The sequence below is a fragment of the Astatotilapia calliptera genome, chromosome 20 (genome assembly GCF_964374335.1).
Source record: "Astatotilapia calliptera chromosome 20, fAstCal68.1, whole genome shotgun sequence".
Classification (NCBI taxonomy): Eukaryota; Metazoa; Chordata; class Actinopteri; order Cichliformes; family Cichlidae; genus Astatotilapia; species Astatotilapia calliptera.
This window is the reverse complement of record NC_137441.1, coordinates 37,338,729-37,360,489: the sequence shown is the minus strand read 5'-3', so window position 1 is coordinate 37,360,489 and position 21,761 is coordinate 37,338,729. Positions and strand designations below refer to the sequence as shown.

The 21,761-nt window shown below is 40.0% G+C and overlaps 4 protein-coding genes across 6 annotated transcripts in view; 3 read left to right on the top strand and 1 right to left on the bottom strand.

The window, feature by feature from the left end:
- Window positions 1–87: 87 nt before the first annotated feature.
- Window positions 88–5,273, bottom strand: capza1b (capping actin protein of muscle Z-line subunit alpha 1b). The gene is made up of 10 exons (XM_026154234.2): window positions 5,018–5,273; window positions 3,470–3,533; window positions 3,284–3,335; window positions 3,043–3,106; window positions 2,554–2,760; window positions 2,397–2,476; window positions 2,099–2,177; window positions 1,945–2,016; window positions 1,775–1,837; window positions 88–1,518 (listed from the first exon to the last, which is right to left on the bottom strand). The coding sequence occupies exons 1-10, from the start codon at window positions 5,054–5,056 to the stop codon at window positions 1,378–1,380; spliced, it is 861 nt and encodes a 286-aa protein (XP_026010019.1). The 5' UTR covers window positions 5,057–5,273; the 3' UTR covers window positions 88–1,377.
- Window positions 5,274–5,492: 219 nt separating this feature from the next.
- LOC113013677 (acylamino-acid-releasing enzyme-like) lies at window positions 5,493–15,105 on the top strand. Of its 2 annotated transcripts, XM_026154772.2 has the most exons (23): window positions 5,493–5,643; window positions 6,122–6,251; window positions 6,342–6,468; window positions 6,569–6,656; window positions 6,860–6,935; window positions 7,030–7,121; window positions 7,504–7,578; window positions 7,692–7,829; window positions 7,966–8,057; window positions 8,164–8,204; window positions 8,384–8,505; window positions 8,624–8,684; window positions 8,775–8,872; window positions 9,046–9,097; window positions 9,227–9,315; window positions 11,363–11,501; window positions 11,812–11,895; window positions 12,366–12,446; window positions 13,037–13,125; window positions 13,399–13,589; window positions 14,152–14,254; window positions 14,343–14,449; window positions 14,565–15,105. In XM_026154772.2, exons 1-23 carry the CDS (start codon window positions 5,632–5,634, stop codon window positions 14,668–14,670), a joined length of 2,193 nt encoding a protein of 730 aa, XP_026010557.1. In that variant the 5' UTR covers window positions 5,493–5,631; the 3' UTR covers window positions 14,671–15,105. The 2 variants fall into 2 exon arrangements, with proteins under 2 accessions (XP_026010557.1, XP_026010556.1); XM_026154771.2 differs by lacking the exon at window positions 5,493–5,643 and having other exon boundaries at window positions 6,044–6,251.
- A 148-nt stretch (window positions 15,106–15,253) lies between these two features.
- On the top strand, window positions 15,254–19,943 carry tlr9 (toll-like receptor 9). Of its 2 annotated transcripts, XM_080295143.1 has the most exons (4): window positions 15,254–15,512; window positions 16,208–16,521; window positions 19,141–19,216; window positions 19,312–19,943. In XM_080295143.1, the coding sequence occupies exons 1-4, from the start codon at window positions 15,492–15,494 to the stop codon at window positions 19,516–19,518; spliced, it is 618 nt and encodes a 205-aa protein (XP_080151269.1). In that variant the 5' UTR covers window positions 15,254–15,491; the 3' UTR covers window positions 19,519–19,943. The 2 variants fall into 2 exon arrangements, with proteins under 2 accessions (XP_080151269.1, XP_026010555.2); XM_026154770.2 differs by having other exon boundaries at window positions 16,208–19,216.
- A 340-nt stretch (window positions 19,944–20,283) lies between these two features.
- Window positions 20,284–21,761, top strand: part of LOC113013675 (ERC protein 2-like) — a 158,059-nt gene continuing 156,581 nt past the window's right edge. The window contains exon 1 of the mRNA XM_026154768.2: window positions 20,284–20,967. The gene's annotated coding sequence lies outside the window, so the exon portion shown is untranslated. The remainder of the gene's footprint in view (window positions 20,968–21,761) is intronic.

The window sequence follows — 21,761 nt, the reverse complement described above, 5'->3', positions numbered from 1 at the left end:
CTTTTAAAACAATGTCCGTTGTTGAAATCTTGATTGGAGTGCCATCTAACTTTTTGTATCAGGAGCAGAGAACTAAATAAAACTCTGTCACGTTCAATCTCTTTATTTGAACAGAATGGGGCAGTACAATATTGACGTTCACTGATCGGCACACAGTTTTGTATTGTAAGGTTTAGATACAGCACATAATATAGCTAACAAGTAACTGATCTGGAGTCTGCCTACTCAGAAGTGATGCAAAACAGTATATGATGTGGCCTTACAGAAGTCATTTACAGTAAGATCGTGCCTCATGTGGCAGCTGCTCTGTCCACTTGGCGCCGGCCACTACACAAACAGTTTGTTGCAGTTAACAGAGCGATTTTCGAAGACTCCCAACAAAAACTTGTGTATTAAAATAGATATTTGCATACGTGGATGGGAAGATGGAGATCTTTACCATAGGAAAGAGATTTTGGCAAATAAATCTTGGTTAATGTGAGTATATAAGTTTTCCTCTATACAAAGGAAAAGCTGTACAGCAATGAGGGTGTTGCCAAAGTAAGAACAGAATGTATTGCAGATGCAGCGTCATAGAAGTTGCTCTAATTTCAGTCGTCATAGCTTGCATGGGTGGAGAGACCATACATCAGTGGATCACAACAGAAAACAACATTCCCTTGGCTGTAACACATACTGACAACCACATAGGTGCAGGAACAGAGCTATGCTAAGGATTGTGCCATTTTTAAATGTTTGCAACAGGAATAAATATGCTTCAGTTTTGTTTGCAGTGTGTAACTAAGCCCCAAGTCCCTTCAAAAAGACTGCCAGCTTGGTATTGGACAGTCACGGCAGATAATGGCTACTCAATATTTTGATTTTACTCATGTACTCGAGTTCTAATTCATCGCACCACAATGACACAAAATCTCTTAAAAACAAACCCTGATAGGTGATGGTGTGCTTGATTTCTCTCATGAGCTGCTTTGTGCATCTGGGTTCCTTCTGTGTGTGCTGAGAACTGTAATAGTTCTACATCAGTTTTACTAAGAATAAGAATATATACACACAACTTCTCATACTAGCTTCTAAGAAGGTCTGTGATCCTTAGATGGCTGAGGAAATTTACTTAATGCTGCAGTCCTGAGCACAGCCCTGTCCAAACATACAACCATTTTCTCTAAACCATGATTATTTCCATAATTGAACATTCCTGCAAACAGACAGACATCTGTGCCTAACAGTCCAGACACCTTTAGTTATATTTTTTTTGTGTTTTCTTTTTTTCCTTGCCCCATATCGATATAGTTTTGCTTTGGTTAGTCCTTGCGCAGGTACAGGTGGGTTGTGGGCCAGCAGGAGCATGCATCTCCCTGGTCAGTCCCCAGCCTTGCTTTAAGCATTCTGCATCTCCTTGCCAATCTTGTAACTTAGAATCTTATTCCAATCAATCTTTGTGCGTGTGACAGGCAGCTGACGACGCAGGGCCTTAAAGGTCGTATCAGACATGGTCTGGTAGTTCTCACTGATAGCAGTCTGAGGGAGCAAAAGCAGAAGGGAAACAAACATCAGTTGTGTTTACATTATTGTATTTTGCACAACTCTGTTGCTTGTGAAGCTCGCACACAAGAATTTCACTCACATGTGCTGTACCAATGTACCTGCACATGTGATGTGACAATAAAAGTGATTTGATTTGATGTTTTTCCTTTTTTAAAAATTCAAAATGTTACAGGTAACACTTATTTTTAAGGCAGTACATAAACCATGTAGTCAGCAAAAGCTAGCTCACCTGGTAGTCATTTTCTGCATTCTCAATAATGTCAACAAATTCCTTAGCTGTCTGGATCTCATTCTGTCAAAAAAAAAAAGTGAGAGACATCTTTTGTCTTCACACAAAGCTGTCACAGTCAGACGACTACAGCGCACATTGTTGACACACAGACTAATATTTGTACTTACAGTCACTGGTATGGAGTCTTCTACCTCCTTGTGGCTAACCAGTTGCACATTCCCATCTTCATAATAGTGCACCTGCAATTTAAAAAAAAGTTCATTATCAAACCAATATTTTGCAACAATATTTCTCCTTATTTATGACAATGTGTACACTGACCTGGATTTTCAATACTCCTACCACCTGAGCAGTGGACTGACCAATGGTAAGCTTCCACTCTGACCTGCAGCGACCATTCCTTTGTCAGGGAAAATAAAAGAAGACTTGTGTTACAAACAGGATCATCAGGAAGCGAAAAGCACTGAATAAGTACCTAATATTCCCCCTTTACCCAGAAGACTATATTTCTAAGCATTTCTGTGACAGAGCCACATTATGAAAAATAAAATATTCTATTATATTTAGATATATTCACATATGCATTTTTTATCTGCTGTTTTCAGGATGTACACTATACCAAAAGTTTTTGGGTTGAAACTGATGTCCTTCAATGCAGGCTATGATCGTTTGCTGACCATCAACTGTTTTCCCATATACCTGCAACACATAGATGTTATGGGTAAACAGCAGGCAATGTTGTCTATAATGACCATATTGTTTTAAATGCACCTTACCGTACAGACTCCAGTAGGGTAGTGCTCTTTGACATAGGCACTAAGGGCAGTATCACAGGCATCTCTCCAACTTCTCAGGGCTGTCTCTCCTTCGTATGGCTGCACGTCGCTCACTTCTTTTCTTAGGTGGTCGAAACGGAACGATAAACAGTTGCGAGGATCGAGGAAATGTCCCTGACCCAAGTCACCATGCTCTGTGATCAGGACCTTAAATGAAGGAATAAGAAAGAGTGAATAACGCTGTTGCACGTATTTGCTCACCTAAAATGAAAACGACTGCACTTGAACCAAGATTTTCTTAGTTGCCTGGTTTTATATTTAGGGCTCATCAGAAAATTGTTTTAGGGCTGGAAATAAATGCACATCACACAGAAGTACTCAGATCTTTCTCATGATCAACTGATGAATCAAAACGTGATCAACTAACGCTTCAGGGGGAGCCCAAAAAATGATCGATTGAAATGAATGATTTCAAAAGTCCCAACATACCGGCTCATCATATCCCTCTAACTTGGCAGGTGTAAATTGATCCATGTTGTACTGGGCAAAGGAGCTGGAGGAAGAAAATCGGCAGAAAAACAAAGTATATATTAATAATATGGCATCAAATGTATTTCAAAAAAGTGCCTTAAAGATATAAGGAATGACAAACATCTCTGAAATGAAAAATTTCCCATATGGAAACTTTTGTAACCCATTTCCTGAATATGCGTAACTAAGCAGCACTTACTGTGAAGCCCCCTCCCTAAGAAGATTGTCATTGCTGAGGAGAAGCCGCACATCTACAAAGAGTAAAATAAACCAACGTTTGGATAGATCTCTCAAGAGACAGAAAGTTATTCTTATTGTTCGAAGCAAAGTATAATACATAAGTCAGTAATATTATCAAAGACATCTTTCTACATCTGCTTCTTACCATTGAAGACTTCATTGAACTCTCCAGGGGGGGCATGTGTCACAAAGTTGGCGGCTATGCGGACCTGCAGACAAAAATTTAATGCCACCAATTAATTCAGCCATCAAAGTAATGAGGGCTTTTTCTGACTCAGACTGGGCCTTTGCAAGGTCCGTATACATGGTAATTCACATTACAGCATGTGATGTGGAATAGGCAATAAGCTTGTTGTATTTTTTAAGCAAAACAAAACATGATTTTCTCTCATTTATTGCCATTTTATAGACAAAAATATCTTATGTTTGAGTAAATGAAAACCTATTTTACACAGTTTAAAAAATATATAATAACATTTTATTTCATGGGAAAGGTAGGAGGGGATTTCTGCTGAGGTCTACTGGTTCACTGCAATCCCACATTTTCCTGTCATTACCCACTGGATCTTTAATCTCTCACCTCCCTGGTACAAAGTCTGTAATATCGGAACGACTGCCAAACCCAGACTTGTCAATGTCTGATTAGCCTGGCGTCTGTAACCCCCATGTTGTACTCATTCTGGCATTTATTAGACACGTTTGAAGGCAAATATTCTGTACAGTGACTTGGTTTCAATCTGTGGGGTAATTCCTAACATTCTTGTAGCTTTTGCCATTTTGGCTCAAGTAAGTAACCACATTTTAACAAATTTAACATTCCAATTAACAACCGGTTTTGTTACTGATTTTGAATTAGGTTGCTAGCTTTTCTTGTGAAAAAGTCAGTGTAACTTTAAAGCTCCCATGTCTTTTGCAACAGTCGAGACTTTAACCTAGCAGAGAGCAAGTTTTACTAAATAAAGGATAGACTGTCATTTGAAGTGGACACTGAATTTAAACACTGCTTGTCAGTTCCTCGTAAGCAAAATGTCATCCCGCCCTTTGTTTTCCTACCTGAATGGCAACAGATTGATGTTATCAGAAGAATGTTGTCGCCACTTTGTCTTCCTGTTCAGATGCCTTACCCTACAGCAGTTACCCTTTCCCAAAGAACGACAATGCTGAAATGCATGCCTCTAACTGGCGTTGCGAATAGTGACACCGTCAGGCTTCATCTTAACTCTAGGCACCTGAATCCTGATCTTAAGTCATGTGATGCAAACATAAGCATTTGAGCTGCAACTGAATCTGTTTGACCCAGAAATCGAAGGCAAAGTAATGGTAGCTGCTAATGTTAGCGAACGCTATAGGAGGAACACACAGCCCTCTCTGTGATTATCACTGGCATGGACATTGTCACACTAGTTGGAAACTAGTCGTGATACTTTTATTTTAATTTAATTTTTATTCTAAACATTTTTTCAGCACCAAAATGGTTAAACCCTCAATGAATGGATGTTTGCTTCTGTAGCTGCTAGCCAACTAACTAGCGTTGGCTAGTTAGCTCACGGTAGCTTAAAACAGAAGTTTATAATTTCTACATCAGAACAAAAACTACCATTCTCTTTCCAAATTTCACATAAATATATAACAGGTGAGCCCATTTATAAATGAGAAAAATGTTGCTGAGCAAAGAATTAAAGAGTCTCCAAACCTTCTCTTCATCTGACAGCGGCTCCTCAAAATCAGCCATCTTGGCTCTTTGTGACCCCACCTACCACAGCTGACTGACAAGACCAGAGCAGTAGCTGTCATGCACACAGGGATTAAATAAAAATACTACTCATAAAGTTATGTAATCACCTATTTTCCCCATATACGTTTCTCTCTTATCATATAAATATACAATTAGATAGTTAAGATATTTAATTTAACACTATGTAAAGTAGTGTAAAAGTAGTTTTAACAGTGCAAGTGGGCATCTAAAAAGTTCCTTACTTGCTGTGTGCTGCTTCCTGTTAAGTATCACAATAGCAATTGTTTTACAAAATAAAAGTATATGCTTAACACCTCTGTTTAGTGAACAGCGTTCTAAGTTGTCGGCAACACATTTTAGAGTGCTTTTATTCGTTTAAAATTAATATGTATTCATTAACTTAATAACGATGCTTTGATTCATTCAGAAACTGTTTATCAAGTATTTTATTTGTTAAGGGGCAGCAGGAAGCGGTAACGGGTACTTTATGGCTCGCTTTGTAGTGGCGCTTTCATTCTTTGTGCCGCTAACTGGTTGATATTTACAGACTAGCGACACACACCGTTGCTATTATGGAGTCGCAGGTATGATTTAAGTGGAACTGACGGCTGACGTTGATCATGTGTGGATTTTGTGTTCAAAAATCTGTTACTAAATAGGTGCAAATGTGTTGCGGGCGGTAATTACGCTGTCACGATTTTTTTGTAATAACTGACTAACGTTAGCCAGCTTCCGAGTCAAGCTAGCAGTCGGACAGTGATTCAGTTGTTTTCTTCTGCAGGAAGTTCCTGGTCATGTGGATACTGTTAAATCGGACAAATGCTACTCGAAGCAAACAAACTGTTTTAATTGGTTTCTTTGTCGAAGGCATGGGTGTTGCTTTATTTTGACATATGTTTAACATCTGGTTTCCTTTTTTTTAGCGGTAAATAGTGAGTGATAGCCTACAAACTTTACCCTGATGGTTAGCCTCGTAGCAACAAGATGAACAGGGCATTGTTAGCTGTTGGACAGCTTCTGTCACTGAGACGTAATGTGAGTTTTTCTGCTGTGTGCTGTCAGGTGGTAACCAGTGCGAAGGAAATTGCCAAGCTCTATAAAGAGCTCAGCCTCTATCCATCTTTGACCAGAGCAGATGTGGGACCCGTAATCACTTCTCAGTATGGAGGCAAATACAGCAACATTTACACAGGTACACCTAATGTGCTGCACGTAACACGGTCAGATTTGCATGTAATGATGCACGTTAATTATATTTTTATGTGGTTATTTTCTTCTGCAGAATGGAACCAGCGGGATCTGGAGAGGAATGAGACTGTTAAGTTTTGCAGGCAGTACATTGTATTTCACGATGACAAGTCAGTGGTCTACTCTGGAGCCTCGGGAAACTGCACTGAGATCAAAGGAGAGTATGTATCACTTTCATATTTGATCTATTGTTTGGCTACAAATACTGTCATACTTTCTGAGCAGATACAACAATATATTCTCATTTGTGTCTCCTGTCAGGGTGCTAAGTAAGGATTCTCCTTCTGGTGAAATGAAGGCAGTTGTCAGAGAATGCACGGTTCAAGGGAAAGATAAACAGTTTCTGGAGGTGTGTGTCTGGCTCAGTGTCAGCACTGAGTTTCACACCTGCTCTTTATTTGTCTTTGTTCCACTTTAGCATTTTATTTCTCCTACTGTGTTAGTCTCTTATTTTCCATGGCAACACCATGGGAAACTGTGTGTTAGCTTACATTAGAAAAAATCGGACTTTAACTTGAATGTTCTTCTACTTACCTGCTTGTGGCCTTTCAGATCTGGAGTAAAAACATTAAGGTGAAGAGCATAGATCTGACAGCCTTAAAGAAGCATGGCAAAGTTTATGAAGATGGTAAGTCATCTTGTTGTAAAATCTTTGGTGCTTGTTGTTTTTCCTAAATATCTTAAATTTAAACTTTTGTGTGTGGGTTATTTTTCATCCTTAGACCAGTTTGGCTGCTTGGTTTGGTCTCACTCTGAGACCCACCTCTTATATGTGGCAGAAAGAAAAAGACCAACAGCAGAATCTTTCTTCCAGGTCTGTTTGTATTAAAACAAATTAAAAAGCATGAAATATATGTTGGATTCTGGAAAAATAAAAAAAATGAACTAATGACTTTGACATATTTGCACTCACACCAAAGAGATGAAAGTACTCTCAAAAGTCGTTGAATGTCATTGAAAGAAAGCTTACTTTTCAGTCATAAACAATATTGTAAACTTATTAAAAGATATGTCTTTTTCCTTGCTATTCAAAAGCAAAATCCCATAACAATACTGATTGTTATGCAGTTGCAGTGGAGTGTGTTTACTGTCTCCTCTCTAGAGAGTTAATTCACTGTATAATTGAATGTGAAACAACAGAAATGACTAGTAGTTAATAAGTATTAACCATTCTATGTTCCATATTCTCCTTATAGACTGAGTCTCCAGAGTTGTCTTCTATTGGAGATGAGGACGAGACCTTGAGAACTGAGAAAAAGGAGGCTGTAAAAGTGAATGGAGCTAATATTCCCGAAACTGAAAATATTTTCACAGTTCAAAGGTTTAATTCTGGTCTTAAGTTCTTTTCCTCGTTAGTTTAAATTTTCCCATCTTCTTCCTGCAGGGGGAGCAGTTTGTCTTCCATGAGGACTGGGGAGAGACTTTGGTTAGTAAGAGCTGTCCTGTGCTTTGTGTTTTGGACATCGAGGGAAGCAATGTTTCTGTGTTGGAAGGAGTGCCTGAAGATATCTCACCAGGGCAGGTTAGTGCAATAGTTTTTTTTCTTTTTTCCATTTGGTGTATGCTTTTCTTTAATGTTTACACTCTTCAAGTATCCTCATAATATTTTGTTCTTTCTCTCTTTTACTCTTGGTATCACACTTTTTCTGTATTTGCAGGCATTTTGGGCTCCAGGTGACACAGGTGTGGTTTTTGTAGGCTGGTGGCATGAGCCTTTCAGACTTGGCCTCAAGTACTGCCCCAACAGGAGGTGATGACAGTTTACAACGATCAAGTCAGACTGCACAGCTGATCAGTCATAAATACCCTCATAAGCTAATACTGTAAGTCGTTTATGTTTCATTTTTCTCTGTCAGGTCATCTTTGTTCTACGTGGATCTTACTGGTGGGAAATGTGGTGAGTGGATTTGTGTTATTTCTATCATTCAGACCTATTTTATGAACACAAGTTAAGTTGAAGTTATCATATCCAGTTAAGTAGAAATGCAGTTCCACTTATGTTTAATCTATTGTGTTATGGACCCAGCTGTAAAAGGTTGTTCATGTACATATGTATGTGTTTGTTGTGCCCATCAGAGCAGCTTTCATCAGGCACCAGCGCAGTGTGCTCTCCCAGGCTTAGCCCGGACCAGTGTCGAATTGTCTACCTAGAGTGTTCTGTCTATGGACCACACATGCAGTGCAACAGGCTGTGTATGGTAAAACTGAATCTGGCCTTTTTTCAACCAAATGTGCTAACTTTCCCTTCTTATGAAATTAGCTTTCCTTAAATTTCTGTTCATTGGCTTAGCTCTTGCTTTTTTCTTTTAATACTAGTATGACTGGTATACTAAGAAGACCTCGGTGGTGGTGGATGTCGTGAAGCGACCTGGAGAGGGTAGGGAATACATAGTGGTCACCATTTTTTTTTCTGTATATAAAACTGCATATATTTATATTAAAAAATGATTAATGTTTGGCTGTGCAGATGGCTTTACCGGTATCTACAGTTGTCAGTTGTCCCCTCAGTGCTGGTCAGCTGATAGTCAGCGTGTTATTATTTCTTGCCCTCAGCGCAGCCTCAAGGTAAAGTTACTGTCTGGGAAATTTCTTGATATTGTGAGGGGAAAAAATACACATTAAGGGTTAATATCACCTTTTTCATATATATTTCAGTTATTTAACAGTTTGCAAATAATGAGAATTTTTCGTTTGTATGCAAAAAAAATGTTATTGTCATATGTTTTTGCTCTTTTTAGGATCTCTTGATGGTGGATATAAGCACAGGGAGCATCACCTCTCTGACTGCAAGTGAGTCACGAGATATACTTAGGGTTTTTAAGTATTTGGTTAGTTAGTTAATAATAACCTATATTGTTCTAGGACCACTTCAGTGTGTGTTTTAAGCTGTTTCTAATGGTGATCATTGTTTGCCTTTAGAGTCTGAGGTTGGTAACTGGTGTCTGCTGAACATAGAGAGAGATCTGATGGTGGTGAACTGCTCTTCTCCCAACAGCCCTCCAAATCTGGTAGGATCAGCATTTTATAACACACACACACACACACACACACACACACACACACACACACACACACACACACATATATATATATACATATATATTTTTATATATATATATATATATATATATATATATATATATATATATATATATATATATATATATATATATATATATATATATATAACACCCAGCACGCCCCTGCGGGCGGTTTATCCTTCAAGCTCGGGTCCTCTACCAGAGGCCTGGGAGCTTGAGGGTCCTGCGCAGTATCTTAGCTGTTCCCAGGACTGCGCTCTTCTGGACAGAGATCTCCGATGTTATTCCCGGGATCTGCTGGAGCCACTCGCCTAGCTTGGGAGTCACCGCACCTAGTGCTCCGATTACCACGGGGACCACCGTTACCTTCACCCTCCACATCCTCTCGAGCTCTTCTCTGAGCCCTTGGTATTTCTCCAGCTTCTCGTGTTCCTTCTTCCTGATATTGCTGTCATTCGGAACCGCTACATCGATCACTACGGCCGTCTTCTTCTGTTTGTCTACCACCACTATGTCCGGTTGGTTAGCCACCACCATTTTGTCCGTCTGTATCTGGAAGTCCCACAGGATCTTAGCTCGGTCATTCTCCACCACCCTTGGGGGCATCTCCCATTTTGACCTCGGGACTTCCAGGTTATACTCGGCACAGATGTTCCTGTACACTATGCCGGCCACTTGGTTATGGCGTTCCATGTATGCCTTGCCTGCTAGCATCTTGCACCCTGCTGTTATGTGCTGGATTGTCTCTGGGGCATCTTTACACAGCCTGCACCTGGGGTCTTGCCTGGTGTGATAGACCCCAGCCTCTATGGATCTTGTGCTCAGAGCTTGTTCTTGTGCTGCCATGATTAGTGCCTCTGTGCTGTCTTTCAGTCCAGCTTTGTCCAGCCACTGGTAGGATTTCTGGATATCAGCCACCTCCTCTATCTGCCGGTGGTACATACCGTGCAGGGGCCTGTCCTTCCATGATGGTTCCTCGTTTCCCTCCTCTTTCTTGGGTTTCTGCTGCCTGAGGTATTCACTGAGCACTTGGTCAGTTGGGGCCATCTTCCCAATGTATTCTTGGATGTTCGTTGTCTCATCCTGGACTGTGGTGCTGACACTCACCAGTCCCCGGCCCCCTTCCTTCCGCTTAGCGTACAGCCTCAGGGTGCTGGACTTGGGGTGAAACCCTCCATGCATGGTAAGGAGCTTTCTTGTCTTTATGTCAGTGGCTTCTATCTCCTCCTTTGGCCAGCTTATTACCCCAGCAGGGTACCTGATCACGGGCAGGGCGTAGGTGTTGATGGCCCGGATCTTGTTCTTACCATTCAGCTGACTCCTCAGGACTTGCCTGACCCTCTGCAGGTACTTGGTGGTTGCAGCCTTTCTAGCGGCCTCTTCATGGTTCCCATTTGCCTGCGGGATCCCCAGGTACTTGTAACTGTCCTCTATGTCTGCAATGTTGCCTTCTGGTAGTTCAATCCCCTCAGTTCTGACTACCTTCCCTCTCTTTGATACCATCCGACTACACTTCTCCAGTCCGAACGACATTCCAATGTCATTGCTGTATAGCCTGGTAGTGTGGATCAGTGAATCGATGTCTCGTTCACTCTTGGCATACAGCTTGATGTCATCCATGTACAGGAGGTGGCTGACAACTGCTCCGTTTCGTAGTCGGTATCCGTAGCCAGTCTTGTTAATGATCTCACTGAGGAGGTTCAGGCCTATGCAGAACAGCAGTGGGGACAGAGCATCTCCTTGGTAGATCCCGCACTTGATGGTGACTTGTGCTATGGGCTATATATATATATATATATATATATATATATATATATATATATATATATATATATATATATATATATATATATATATATATATACCCTAACCCTAACCGCACTTGATGGTGACTTGTGCTATGGGCTATATATATATATATATATATATATATATATATATATATATATGCATGCAATTTTTGTGACACAGCTGGGGCTGCGTCACTTACATCAGTGCCATTTCTTTTGTACAGATGGTGGGTTTCCTCCCAAGCAGGGAGTCCGAGGAGGATGTTGTCTGGGTCACTCTGGAAGACTCTCCGACGTTGCCAGAAATCGATTGGAAGATTTTGACCTTCACCCCTCCTCCAGACCAAGACAACAGTCAATATCGTAAGATGGTTAATAGCATCTAATCTGAAGTCATTGGAGATCGTTTAAAATCTAGAATTTGTCCCTTTTTTTTTTTAATCTAATGAGCCAAACTCTTAAAGTTCAGTCGTTTTTTTTGGTAATCAGTATGCCAGCAGTGCAATTAGTTTCAATGTTGCTATGCTGGATAAAACTAGCTTGGGAATGCTTACTTTAAGTTGGTAAATATTTCTTGAATATTTATAATATTTGGGTTTACACCTCTAAAAACTGTTTTGTCTTTTTTATGTCAGAAAGGCTCACAAACTTCTCTTAAATCTTGCTATTCTAGCGGGCCTTGATTTTGATGCTCTGCTGATCAAACCAAAGGAGGTTAAGGATGGAGTGAAGCTGCCTCTTATCGTCATTCCTCATGGTTTGTTTCTTTAATTTTGATTTTTAAACCATTATTTGTTTTCAGTAGAGACAAAAATGGGAGTATTTATCAGTTGTTGTGCAATGTTTACTTAGAGAAATATACCAGAAAAGCAGAATCAATATTGTAAATGCTCTGTATTAATAACATACATGAAATACAGCTACATTTGAAAGTAATAACCCTGTGATACTAATCCATTTTGGATTTACTTTTAGGATTGAATCTGTTTTGGGATTTGTTTCCTTTCAGTCGAGAGCTATTGCTGATAAGATTGTGGTTGCTATGACGATAGTGCGCTATTCTGATACCCAAGAATAGTCTTTTATAACACAGCTTGTAGTCCATGCAGTAGTAATACTGTAAATACTGTAACTCTACATGCATATTACTTTCATGCCTCACTTGAACTATGGTTTCAAACACTCAGGCAATAGATTTTAACACAAACTCAATATTTATCTCACTAGGTGGCCCTCACTCAGTGATAGTGGCTGAGTGGGGTCTTTCCGTTGCTGTGCTGTGCAAAATGGGCTTTGCTGTATTACTGGGTAAGTTCTTATAAGAATGTGAAGTAACTAGACCTGCTAAGAGAACAGTCGTCCCTAAATTACTTTAATTTAGACTATGAAAACATGAATGATTCTCTTTCTCTTTAATATTTGGACTGGGGCTTGGAACAGCAAATTCAGGGTTTTTCCTGGCTCAAAATGGGCACTTGTGGGGTGACTACACATGTAGCCATAATTGGTCACCATGTATATAAGGCAAAACATATGCATTAATGTACTTAACACAAGTCTAAGCAGTTGCCTCTTATTTTAGAGAATTTGATAAACCAAAAGTGATTTCATATGTTTATATTAAACTTAGTTCTGGTGATATATTTATAGATGGAAGGCCTCTTTGGTTGGCAATATAGTTTTTTCTATATTAGAAAAGTCTGTAATCTGGATTTTGTGTCCAGTCATTTCTGTAGTACTTCCACTTGCTACAAACAAAAATATCCAGCACTAATGGTTTTATTATTGCAAGATTAAAAAAATAACCATGTCACTTTACCATGTTACATTATTTACATATCACAGTTATTGTCAGTACATGGATATCCCAATACCCCTAGTGTGCTTTATACTTTCAGTGAACTATCGTGGCTCCATTGGATACGGCCAGGACAATATCCTCTCACTGCTGGGCAATGTTGGCAGCCAGGATGTCAAAGATGTTCAAGTAAGTGTCCATAACTCTCACAATATTTTTCATGTCATGGTTTTGAATATCTGTACATGCATCCAGTTGTTTGCTGCATGGTGATAGCTTTGTTTACATGACTGAGTTAATTGGTTTCGATATTTAGTGTTTGCGATACATTCTGTTTAAAGCTCATAACACCAGTTCAGTTTTCCCTCCTTTTGCCTTCTTCTCTCCTCCTACTTTTATTTTTGCTTGGTCCATGTGTCTTTGAAATGTTTTACATTTGTTCTCTGCTTTTGTCGCCACCAGTTTGCAGTTGAAAGTGTGCTGAAAAGTAACGACCTCGACGTGCAGAAAGTGGCAGTTTGTGGAGGCTCTCACGGGGGTTTCCTGGCCTGTCATCTGATCGGACAGTACCCAGAATTCTACAAGGCTTGTGTGGCTCGCAACCCTGTTATCAACTTGGCCTCCATGATTGGCAGCACAGACATACCAGACTGGTAGGTCTTGTCATGCATATTCTCACACTTTTGCCCACATTTGTTTATGCATATTTTTAGGGAACTCATACGCAACTGCATAACTGTGGCATTTTAGCAGCGACACTCCTTCTATTCAGTTACCACAGCTGGAAGTAAGAATGGGCAATAAAGCCAAAGACATTGAAAAATTACTGGGGACTGATCCTGTAATTGTAAATCCAATTAAATAAAAGTGCACTTATAGCAAATCTAATATCCTTTAACATATTGCAAACATGGAGCAAGAAAAAAAAGGGGGATCAGTATGTTTTCAAAGATCTCTCATATTAGTGTCACATGAAAATGCCAACAGCTTACATTACACTACTCTAACACAACAGAGGAAGTACTTTTGAACTTCCAGATCGGACATTTTTCACATCATGCCAAGATTAAAAATGAACATTAACAAAATATCGTTACAATTTATAGCTTGTAATGATATCAGCTCGGAGGGAAGTGTTCAAAATGTACACAAATACAAGAGGAACAGAAAATGGCGCAGTCAAGCAGTCAATTTGTGTTCCTTTTTTTTCTGCAGGTGCATGGTTGAGGCTGGCTATAACTACAGTACAGACTGTCTGCCTGACCCTGCTGTTTGGGAGCAGATGCTGAATAAGTCCCCTATTAGGCATGTTGCACAGGTATAACCTTGAAAATCTCTTGGGTTTGTGGATATGTCTTTGTAAGTGTTGTTGGACAATGAAGCATGAAAGGTGTTTTCTGATCTAGGTAAAGACGCCGGTACTGCTGACCATAGGAGAAGATGACAAGCGTGTACCTAACAAGCAAGGAGTCGAATATTACAAAGCACTCAAAGCAAAGCAGGTTCCAGTTCGGTAAGCGGCGTCCTGAGTAACGTGTTTTATTGCTTATGCCTGATATAGACGGGATAACTGGAGTCTTATTTTTGTCTGTTGTTCATTCAGTAATGCTCTGGTTTGTGTTGCTTAGGTTACTGTGGTACCCAGGGAACAACCACTCTCTTTCCAAGGTGGATGCTGAATCAGATGGCTTTATGAATATCGCTCTGTGGATAATTCAACACCTGAGTCTGTGATGATACATTTCAGATAAAAACACCGTATAGTGATTACGTTGCTGTTGCTGCCATGAAAGGATAGAATGACACTTTGTGTAAGGGATGTTACGTTCCTGTTTCAAGGACAGTGTGAAGTTCAAACTTAAGCCAAAGCATTAAAAGTGCTCTCCCACCAGAAGGCACTTTGTCTAAACTCTGCTTTACTTGTAATCTTTCTGTGGGTGTGGTGGTTTCCACTGGATGTCCAGTAAGTTTTAACAAAACACTTTTGATTGACAAACATTTTATTGATTGTTATTACTTTATGTAATCTTTACAATCCGTAAAGTCAAGGGCTTTACATCGTGTTGCTTTTGTTAAAGTCAAATCACTTTAGGCAACTTATTTCATATTCAGTCTTTTTAAATCGTGCCGTTTTGATTTCATTCACCTAATAAAGTAATTGTGAACTCACTGTGGTGTTTGAATTTTTACATGTTACTGATTGAGAGCATTCCTGAAACTAGTACTGAAATCGAATGTCATTTCTTTTTTTTAACAGAAGTTCTAGCTACTTGAGGAAGTCTTTCAATTTTTTTTCCCACCAATAGGAAACCCCCTATGAAGTGATAAAATGTGGCTATTGAATTGAGAAGTGATTGTCATGGGACAAATATTCTTTTGTGAAGTTTTTTTTTTTTTGGGGGGGGGGGGTTTATCTCCCTTGTGAGTTTAAGAGGTAACATGGTTTGCATCAGACTGCTTTATACCTGACCACCTGCTTTCACTTCTGCATAAATGAAAACTGCTTCTTGTGTGAGCACAGTCATCCTCTTATAACCTGTGCTCTTACGAGCACGATGCATACTTCACGCGCTGTGGTAAGTGACTTTTCATTATATTCTGTTTGAAAGTCATATTTCATTTTAGGAAGTCTGAACTCGCAGTGTAAACATTTACGTACATGTAAACCACCTGATAAGGCTCTATTAGATTTACGGTACTGTGTGTAAGTCTTGAGCCACCTCTTATTTTTTAAAAGCGCGCTTGTACGAGTCAATCTTTTTTCTCTCACTCTGAACTCTCTTAGACAAGCTTTCTTGTCATTTCAGTGATTTTCAGCCCAGTTCTTGTGTGATCTGGCATACCTCAGCCTTTTCTCCCTGCTTTCCTAACTAAAGAATGGCTACTTGACACCCCCATATTTCTAAAGGGTATGACTTTCAGACACTGTACCACTTCTTCTTTTGTCCAGTTCCTTTAAATGTTTTAAGGACACACAGGGATAGGTCAGTTTTTTTTACTTAATGGCTCTCAGAGAATCACCTCGTTGATGCAAAAATACTATTTTATACGCGTTTTCTTTGCCATGAAATTGGTTCTTTGTTAAGTTGTCAGTTATGAATCTGTTATTTCATTGTCCTTGGAAGCAAAATGTAAAGAAATGAGGGGTTGTCCAAGACTTTTGCACTGTACTGTAGGATGCAGGTGGTGTTAATATTTTATTATGTATATTATATGGTATCCTCAAACTTGTTGTAAGCAACTGAATTTAATTTTGTTGACTTTTTTTCAGGCTCTGGTAAAAAATGTCCTCATCCTAAGCCAGCTTTTTCCACTGGTGAAGACCATAAATACAAAATTTTTACCATGTGACACCAATCTGAATGAAACTAAAGTTGACTGCAGTGACAGACCACTCAAGCACGTCCCCTTCATTAAGGCTACATCTGTAGCTTACATAGATTTAAGCCGGACTAAGATAAACCGAGTATGGCCGCATGCTTTCACAGGTGTCCCAAATCTGCATACTCTAAAGTTATCGGGCAACTGTCAGCCGGGCAGTCCGAGAGCTCTGGAAGACAGGTCTTGCAGAGTGAAAATCTCCAGGTATGCTTTCAAGCCCCTACTAACACTGAAACATCTGGATTTGTCAGGAAACAGTCTTGCCTACATACCATGGTTACCAGCGAGCCTGGAAGTTCTTCATCTAGAGAACAACCAGATCTTCAACATTATCTACCCTCTAAACACTCCACATCTCGAAAAGCTCTTCCTCAGCAAGAACTGCTTTTATGCAAACCCGTGCAACCAGTCCTTTTACATCAGTGAAAAGGTTTTCCAAGAGCTCCCCAAACTGAAAAACCTCACATTAGGGTATAATAATTTGACAGCTATCCCTAAAGGACTGCCACTCTCACTGGAGAGTCTGGATTTAAGAGAGAATACAATCACAGAAGTCTTAGAAAAAGCATTTTTCAAAATGACTGCCCTGGAGGACTTAAATTTGGAGTGGAATTGCCAACGTTGTGACCATGCTGCAAGGCCCTGCTTTCCATGCCCACATAATCAGTCTCTAAAGCTACATTCAAACTCCTTTTATTCTGAAAACAGCTCCATTACCATCCTAAGTTTGAGGGGAAACTCTCTGAAAACATTTCCAAAGGACCTTTTCAGACCATTGAAGAAACTGAAAATATTGGACCTCTCTGACAACCTCCTGGCACATGCTATGCAAAATGGGACCTTCTTTAAAGAGCTAACAGGGGTCAAGTGGCTGAGCCTTATCTATAACTATGAACCACTGAAGACTTTTCCAGAACTTAATCTTTCCCCATATTTTAACAACATGTCTGATCTGCAATATCTTCTTCTGAGTGGCAACTTTTTCCTAAAATTTTCTGGTGAAAGCGTTGAAGTCCTCTCCAAGTTAAAAAGTCTAAGAGTTATAGAGCTGAGAATGAATTTCATTAACACTTTTAATATGACATTTGTCAAACAGTTACCCTCTCTAACTTCTGTTGACCTCTCCCAGAACATGCTTAATTTCCTTGAGTGCAGCTCAATTTCACGACCTGGGACTGTGGATGTAAACCTGTATGCAGGCTCTCTTCATAATCAACCTCTCACTCTAATGGATAGAGACGTCACATCTAGAAACAGTGTATGGGAAACAGACCCATTAAATGCTTTGGAAATGTTAGAAGACAGTGTGACAAATATCCCAACACTATTGGGCTTCCAGCACCGAGCAGATGTTCTGGACAAAAGATTTCCAGTAATTACATCACTGTGGGACTTGAGAAATTTTCATTGCAAAAATAAGCTGACATTTGACCTGTCTCAGAATGATATCGTGTACCTTAACAAACATGTGGTTTCAGGCATGGAGAATGCCGTTTGTTTAGACCTTTCCTTCAATTACATGAACCAGGCACTGAGGGGTGGGGTGTTTGAAGGTATGACACATTTAGAGTTTCTTAATTTGTCTTACAATAGGCTTGATCTTTATTATAACGATGCTTTCAGGGAACTTAATTCATCTCTGAAGATATTAGATATCAGTAACAATGACTTTCATTTCAATATGAGGGGCATGGGCCATCGTTTTGAGTTCCTTGAAAATTTGAATCAATTGGAAGCTCTAAGTCTGGCAAACAATGCTATTGGGATGCGAATCAACCAAAGGCTGATCTGCAATTCTTTGAAGTACTTTGACTTCTCTGGAAATCACCTGAACATCATGTGGGACTCTGACAACAACAAGTACACTCATTTCTTCCAGAACCTGACAAATCTAACCTACCTGGACATCTCCAACAACCATTTAAAATCGCTCTCATCTGAAGTGCTGAGTAACCTCCCAAGTAGCCTTAGGGCTCTCATCGTCAGCAGCAATTCTCTAAACTATTTCCCATGGCTAAACATCTCTGCACTTACCAGTTTACATTACCTGAACCTGAATCACAACTTCCTTTACAAACTGCCAAATTATGCAGTAATATTTGGAGTCAATTTTACCTTCCTGGACCTCAGTCACAATCGGCTCAGTTATATTCCTGAAGATTTCTTTAATAACGCAAAGTCCCTAAAACATTTGTATCTCAGTCACAATCAGATCAAAGAGTTGAACCGGGAGCATCTTCCTGTCCTCTTTAAAAATGGCACTCGCCTTGAGAATCTCACCCTGCATGCCAACCCCTTCAAATGTGACTGCAATACCTCCTGGCTTGCTGACTTCTTGAGTACTACACCGGTACACATTCCTTATCTGACCACAGATGTACGGTGTGAATTCCCAGAGTCTCAGCAGGGTGAGAGCATACTGTCCATGGACCAGCGTTCTTGCCAGGACATATATGGTAGTGTAGCCTTTGTTGCCTGTTCATTTATGACTCTGGTGTTTACTGTTCTTCCTTTACTGAAGCACCTCTACGGCTGGGATATGTGGTATTGCCTGCAAGTGCTCTGGGCTGGACACAAAGGCTACTCCCAGATAGCTGGGACCGATTCGCATTATCAATATGATGCCTTTGTGGTGTTTGACACCAGTAACCAGGCTGTGAGGGACTGGGTTTACAACGAGTTAACTGTCAATCTGGAGAACTCTGGTCACAGGAGGTTTTGTCTATGCTTAGAAGAAAGGGACTGGATTCCTGGGCTGTCATGTATAGAGAATCTTCATAATGCAGTATACAGGAGTGTGAAAACCATTTTTGTGCTGTCCAGAGGTGTTAACGGAAATGTGAATGGTGTGATCCGCCAGGCCTTCTTCATGGTTCAACAGAGGCTTCTGGATGAGAAGGTAAAGTCGTAAAATCAGCCTGTATATTTTCACAAATTTTGTGGCTGTAACTTAACCCACAATCCTAAAATTATCCCTAATTCTGTCTCGAAAAGGTGGACGTAGCTGTGCTGGTTCTGATGGATAAGATTTTTCCCAAACTGAAGTACCTTCAGCTGAGAAAACGATTGTGCAGAAAGTCTGTGTTGTCATGGCCGCATCACCCATGTGCTCAACCCCTTTTCTGGAATCAAATGAGAATGGCGTTGTCATCAGATAACCTCAAATTTTATGACAACAACATGAGTGAAAGTTTTATATAACCTACTTTTACATGCCAACAGAGACAATCATGATTTCAAAGATCTTCCTCCTTCATATCGCTAAATATTAACAAACTTGACCTTCCATTAACATGCTGTCACATACATTTGGTTGGTGTTATAATTTTATTAACTCTTCCATATATATGTTATACATATTGTTCTTATTCCTCTGTTGGTTTCTCTGGGACGTCATTTGTTGTTATTGTTATTATGATCATTTGGATGTATTAGCTTAAATTTTCTTGATTTGTTTTATTTTCCTTTGCCGAATCCAGTGGTTTACAACACCTGTATTTGTATTTGCAGAAAATAATATCAGCTTTCCTTTCCGTTATATTTTGTCAGACGGAAGAACTTTTGATTGCGTTTATTTAGCATCTTAACCTGTAATTTACCCATTTTATTATATGTACTTTGCTCCACACGCTTAAAGTCATTCATTACTTTTTATGCAATCACGATGCGGGGGCGACACAATCCCATGGCATATCTGCTATAGGCTTGCGTGAATGCACACACTTTGGTGTACTGCTTATCAAATATAATATTTGTCTTCAGAGCACATTCACGTTTGGGTTGCAACATTAACTAAAGCAACGATATAAGAGAGCTTGACTTGATTTCCCTTGAATGGCTTGATTTCATAAATACCAGCAACACTGAGCACTCCGCCGTCTACAGAATTTTACTTCTCTTCCGTTAAGTTAAGGGAGGAAATGAAACCAGCACTTGTTGCAGGTTACAGATCACTAAGGACTTCATTATCACCTACTTAAATGATCTATTTTTTCTGTTTGTTTAATGAGAAAACAAAATCATGTCATGTTTTCATCGTCTCTGTACTCTAGCTTGGCGGGATCTCTTTTCTGAGACCGAACCAGGACCAAATACAGTTATAGTTACTCACTGTAATTTCTGGTTTATGGTCTGTTGAATGCAAAATAGGATCGTGCCGAACAGCTGCACTTCCCCGATACACTTCAGAGAGCTCCTAACTGCACTGTCACAAGTCACCACATTTGTATTCCAGAATAGCCCGGTTTTACCCAATCACATGGTGTGATCTTAAATTATGTCTCTACATCTACTTCAAGCAAACTCACTTTTGTCTGTGTGGGCTCTTTTGTTTAAAAAACCCAACAATATTAAGTTCCAGCTGCTGTGTAGTAAAGGGAATTTCAGAGCTTTGGCTTTGCGTAATACCTTCCAAGTACCATTCCCAATTCATGATTCATAGGTATATGAAAAACAGGAAACCACCCAATCATGGCTCTTCGCGCTGCCCCACCACGGCTCTTCGTCGCGCACGCGCCAGCTGGGAGAGCGCGCCCACGCGGACCCGATGGCAGTACAGGTCATGAGCTGAGCTGCTGAGATCATGGAGCCTGCGCCGAGGTCGGACAGGGTACTGATGGGACTTTACAGTGATGGAGAGGTACCTGTACGGTAAGCTCGGGCAAACATTTGGGTGCGCACCTGGACTTTGTGGAATTATTAAAAAATAAATAATTCCAACATGAAAACATTATTTCAACAAATTAAACTGTATGCTTTTAGTTTTAGCGGCAGATTAATCATTATGTAAGGTACGAGTCCGAACTCATGTAGCCGTGTGCATACGAGCAAGAAACTAATCCGTCATGCGGTGGTCATAGTAGAATTATGCTCCGTCTCTGTCGAGGCTGCCCAATCACATGCACAGCGACAGTTTTACTCGTGCCACGCATGGAATACGGTTAGGTCTGCTCGGTAGTTTTTCCATTGAGGTGGCAGGATGTTGAGCTCCAGGAAAAGCCTTCCAAAGGACTGTAAATTATCATCCGGAACAACCGATCTATGCCGTTGCAGTTTGGGCGGTGATTCGACTTTTCTCTTCGCAGCAACAGCTGGCTGCAAACTGAGAAGTAAGTGCAGCGGCTTGTGGACCGAAATGAAGTGAGGCGTTGTCTACTTTATTTCAGAATTCCGCTCTTCCTTCATCTGTCCTTTCTCATTCTGCCGCTATGGTTTGACGTGGGAGCGTGCAGCGGCGTAAACTTGGCGCGTCTCCATGAATATGGACCAGTGACTTGTGATACCTCCATCTTAATGCGAATAATGCAAAAGGGCAAAGCTTATAATAGTAGCTTACCAAGCTACCTTGAGTAGAATTTAGAATTGTTTAGAGCCTGTTTGTAATTTTATTATAATATCTAATTAATAGAATAACAATATTTACTAATTATTGGCCACATTCCTCC

Excerpts from the sequence above, each read along its gene's own strand:
- capza1b (XM_026154234.2), bottom strand. The coding sequence starts at position 5,056 with ATGGCTGATTTTGAGGAGCCGCTGTCAGATGAAGAGAAG. Across the intron at positions 2,761-3,042 it reads TAGAGGGATATGATGAGCCG|GTCCTGATCACAGAGCATGG; the intron begins GTATGTTGGGAC and ends CCTTCATTTAAG. Across the intron at positions 2,017-2,098 it reads TAGGAGTATTGAAAATCCAG|GTGCACTATTATGAAGATGG; the intron begins GTCAGTGTACAC and ends TTTAAATTGCAG.
- LOC113013677 (XM_026154771.2), top strand. The coding sequence starts at position 6,044 with ATGAACAGGGCATTGTTAGCTGTTGGACAGCTTCTGTCACTGAGACGT. Across the intron at positions 6,469-6,568 it reads TGCACTGAGATCAAAGGAGA|GGTGCTAAGTAAGGATTCTC; the intron begins GTATGTATCACT and ends GTCTCCTGTCAG. Across the intron at positions 14,255-14,342 it reads CTATTAGGCATGTTGCACAG|GTAAAGACGCCGGTACTGCT; the intron begins GTATAACCTTGA and ends TTTCTGATCTAG.
- tlr9 (XM_026154770.2), top strand. The coding sequence starts at position 15,492 with ATGCATACTTCACGCGCTGTG. Across the intron at positions 15,513-16,207 it reads TGCATACTTCACGCGCTGTG|GCTCTGGTAAAAAATGTCCT; the intron begins GTAAGTGACTTT and ends ACTTTTTTTCAG. Across the intron at positions 19,217-19,311 it reads AGAGGCTTCTGGATGAGAAG|GTGGACGTAGCTGTGCTGGT; the intron begins GTAAAGTCGTAA and ends TGTCTCGAAAAG.